This window comes from Halictus rubicundus, unplaced genomic scaffold (assembly GCF_050948215.1).
Source record: "Halictus rubicundus isolate RS-2024b unplaced genomic scaffold, iyHalRubi1_principal scaffold0476, whole genome shotgun sequence".
Classification (NCBI taxonomy): Eukaryota; Metazoa; Arthropoda; class Insecta; order Hymenoptera; family Halictidae; genus Halictus; species Halictus rubicundus.
The window spans coordinates 32,011-36,583 of NW_027489017.1; the positions used below are offsets into that span (position 1 = coordinate 32,011).

Sequence of the window (4,573 nt, forward strand, 5' to 3'; positions counted from 1 at the left end):
GCTTCTTGTTCGCACCGTCCTTCGAGGACATATCGTTCTCCAGAGAGATTTACAATCAGCACACACGATGCAACTTTCTCGACTCTTACCGAGCAACTGCGAGCGTTACAGTACGACAAACTCGTTAAATCCGCGTCTATAACGACCACCGTTCACAGGACTGTCTTTATCTATTACGAGAAATCCATACTTTTTTCGCCAGCAATTCGCGCACAACGCGCAGAACGTTTCGAACGACATATCGGTGTTTACGTGATCCCGATGAACGTGTTGCAGGTTCGTAACATCTTGTTTGAACAGAATCAACAAATTGGCGTTGTCGCGAATCGAATGTTTAGGTATTCTCGCGTACGACTGACCCAGGTAGAAGCAATCGACGCGAGAATGTCTACCCATCGCGAAATACTCTCTCATTATATCCTGTTCGTCGCACGCCACGTCGTCGAAGATGAATATCGAATTGGGCAGCGCCTCCGCGGGAGGGATTACATCGGCGTTGTCGGTGAAAGCGAAGTAGCCGATGTCCTCCCCCATGGACGAGAACAGTTTGTTCAAGTATCGATACTTTGGCTGATTCAACGATTTCGAGTACACGTAAACATTCGCGAATCGTAGTCCGTTCGCGCTCTCGAGCAGGCTGATCATAACGTTCGTTTTACCGCATCCCGATGGTCCGCTTATCACGCATCGTACGTCGCGAGGTAGCAACGAGCCATGTTTTCTCATCGTCTCGTCGTCGTCGTCGTCGGCAAGCTCGCCGTGACACGTTGGAACAACACGAATATTTAAAGATTGTCTCACGAAACGCATACTCCGATCAATTTGATGGAGGGGAGGGACGTGTAGTATTTATACCAGAGCACGAACGCCTTCGGTATCAGTCGTTGTTCCCCTCCCTCGCTGCGAAAAAAATCTATTTTTAAAGGTGGGACTGGAAAATAGTCTATGCGCGCGAAACGTCGTCCGTGTACTACTACTGCGGGCAAGGGACTCTTCAACAGAGCTGTAGACGCGTTGCCGATCGAATTGCACATCCCCGGTTATCAGTTCTGCGGTCCTGGTACGAAACTGCGTAAGCGATTAGCCCGCGGCGATAGGGGAGTCAATCCTTTGGATGCGGCCTGTCGCGAACACGACATAGCGTATTCGCGGCGCAAAGATCTCGAGGATCGTCACGCGGCAGATAACGTTTTAGCGGATCGAGCGCTCCAGCGTATAGCGACCAAAGATGCGAGGTTCGGAGAAAAAGTCGCCGCGGCCGCCGTGTTGACCGCCATGAAAGCTAAAACGAAATTAGGTATGGGCCTGAGGGGACAGCGGAGACGACGGCAGGAGAAGAAGCAGAAGCAGAAGAAGAAAATGCGAATTCTCCCGGCCGCCAAACGCGGTGGTTTTCTACCGCTGCTGTTGCCCGCTTTGTCGGCTATAGGAGCATTAACAGGTGGCGCTGCGGGGGTAGTCAAAGCGATAAACGCCGCGAAAACCGCGAAGAAACAATTGGAGGAAGCCCGGCGACACAATCGCGCCATGGAGGGTCGCGGGGTGCGTCTCGCACCGTACAGGCATGGGAAAGACTTGAGGAGAGCTAAGAAAAAAAAAACTCTAAGAAAGACGACGCGACAACGACAGATATCGAATTAACCGCCATCTGTAAAGCATTGCCACATTTTCGTGGAGTTTTCATGCGCGACAATTTACCGACGCGACCTTGGATAAACGAGCGAGGTATCGTTAATCTTGACGATAGTCGCGGGCCGGGAACGCATTGGGTCGCGTACGTGAAACGCGGCTCGCGCGTCGACTATTTCGATAGTTTTGGCAATCTTCGTCCGCCGATCGAGTTGATTAGTTACTTCGGATCGAACGCGACGATCTCGTATAATCACGAACGTTTTCAGAACTACGACGAAAGCCGGTGTGGACAATTGTGCGTGAAATTTCTTCGAGAAACTTAAATTTCCTCGAACTCCTCTCCGCCGCCGCCGCCGCCGCCGCATCCGATGGATGGGAAAAAGTCGCTTACGTTCACGTTGTCGGGAAGAAGCAGCACATTGTCGTCCAAGTACTTTCCCCCCATAGATCTGAGCAACGGCGAGTACGAGCTGGGATTGCTCAACTTGCAAACTTATTACACGATACCGAACATCAGCGCCAACATCGGGAACAATCGATTCTACTTTGGCGAGAAGGACGAGGAGATCGTTATTCCGGACGGTTCGTACGAATTAGAGGCGATCAACGAGTACCTGAGACGCGAGATACGCGCGCGATATCCTCGTCCTCCCAAAAATGTCAGCGAATCGTCCCCCGATAACGAATATCCGCTGATACTACGGGCGAACAACAATACCATGAAAAGCGAAATCGTTAGCAGGTATCGGATAAATTTCGAGAAGCCTCGCAACGTAGGATCCATCCTAGGATTTTCCACGGACCGCGTTCTATCGCCGAACGCGTGGCACACGTCGGACGCTCCCGTAAACATTGTCAACGTGAATATCATTCGAGTGGAATGCAACGTAACCACCGGATCGTACGACAATGGCAAACTCGTTCACACGATACACGAGTTCGCGCCTCAGGTACCGCCGGGGTATAAATTATCGGAAACGCCCGCGCGAGTCATTTACCTTCCGATCGTCGCGCGAGTAATCGACGATTCAACGATTCGTATAGTTGACCAATCCGGACGTTTGATTGATTTTCGAGGCGAAGAAATCACGGTGCGACTACACGTTCGACGAAGCAATGCTAATTCATAACAATACGGCATTTCACACGTTGAACGAGGACGAGAGCGCATCGATTCGTAGGAAACTAATCGTGAAGGAAAACGCGTCGATTCGCAAGAAATTAACCGCGGAGAAAGCAAGGTATCTACGATCTTTGGGTTTCGTCGTTAAACAGTGAGTGAGGCAGAGAGAACCATGTTCGAGGACATTTTGGGCATCTCCAAAGCACCGATCTTTGACAATCGTATAACGAAGATCGAGCTGCACACGTACAATCCCTATGCCAACACAACGTTCGGAAACAACGATGATATAAGGATACCTATTCAACAGCAAGATCTGTACACGCTTCCCTGCAGAAGCTTCTTATACGTCGAGGGAAAACTTAGTTTACCGGGAAAACTCGAATTACCGACCGGAGAATCTCGCATCGACACGGCGAGTCTCGACAACAATGCCGTCCCGTTCATGTTCGAGGAAATACGCTACGAATTGAACGGAGTGGAAATCGATCGGTCCAGAAATCCTGGTACAACCACGACCCTGAAGAATTATGCGAGTCTGTCCAAGACGAGAAGCAACGCGTTGTCCAATGCAGGGTGGTTGTACGGCAACGACGATCCGAAGCCAACGGCCACGGCCACGGCGGCGATCAATTTCAATTTTTGCGTACCTATGAGCATGTTATTGGGCTTCTGCGAAGACTACAAACGCGTCGTAATAAATGCTCGACACGAGTTGATTCTGATACGCTCGCGTACCGACGCGAACGCGTTGCACGGCTCTTCCGACAACGCGAAGCCCGTTCTAGATCTGTACAAAATTCAATGGCGAATGCCACACGTCACGCTGGACGAAATACATAAACTATCAATGTTACGTATCCTAGACAGTGACAGGTCGATCGGCATGAGCTTCCGATCGTGGGATCTGTACGAGTATCCTCTACTGCAAGCAACCACGAAGCATACATGGGCGATAAAAACAGCTCCGCAAATGGAAAAACCGCGATACGTGATATTCGCTTTGCAAACCGATCGACGGAACAGCTTAATGAAAACGGTTACGCGATTCGATCATTGTCAGTTAGCCAATATTCGACTTTACTTGAACTCGGAAACCTATCCGTACGATGATTTAAACATCGGTTTTCGAGAAAGGTAAATACGCGTTGCTCTACGATATGTACGCGAAATTTCAAGAATCGTACTATGGAAACGACGAAGCGCTACTCGACGTCGCGAATTTTCTAAAGTATGCCCCGCTCGTCGTTCTCGATTGTTCCCGTCAAAACGAAGCGCTTAAAAACGCCACGATCGATGTACGAATCGAATTCGAATGTCGAGCCGATGTCCCTCCATCAACGACCGCCTACTGTTTGATAATACACGACTGCATCGTGGAATACAACCCATTGACGAATATCGTTCGAAAAATTGTCTGAAACTGTTTGTATAAAAATTATCTTATCGAATAAAAATAATTATTGAGACATATGAAAAAGACAATAGTTTTATTTATGAGAAAAAACATCATCTCACACATACATTATTTAAATTTGAAGGAATACACGTTGCGCGCGAAATCATGCATGTTTTTCCGCAACGGACGTTGAAAAGAGGTCATATTAAAAAGTGAGTTGGATCGGTTATGTTAAAACACAGATGGATGAAACTTTCGAGGATTGGATTAGATCGTCGAACGCTCCAAAACCAACTTGTAAGAATTTACGAATGCCGGCAAATTCCTGCATCTAGAAGAGGAGTATGGACAATATACGAGTATTCGTTAAAGAATATATTGACGTTACAACCAATAGAAAGCTTGCATAAAGCCGTGAG

General features: G+C 48.5%; 1 protein-coding gene across 1 annotated transcript; it reads left to right on the plus strand.

The window, feature by feature from the left end:
- Positions 1-2,927: 2,927 nt before the first annotated feature.
- On the plus strand, positions 2,928-3,896 carry LOC143364354 (uncharacterized). The gene has a single exon (XM_076804749.1). It carries the CDS (start codon positions 2,928-2,930, stop codon positions 3,894-3,896), a length of 969 nt encoding a protein of 322 aa, XP_076660864.1.
- The last annotated feature ends 677 nt before the right edge of the window (positions 3,897-4,573 follow it).

Excerpts from the sequence above, each read along its gene's own strand:
- LOC143364354 (XM_076804749.1), top strand. The coding sequence starts at position 2,928 with ATGTTCGAGGACATTTTGGGCATCTCCAAAGCACCGATCTTTGACAAT.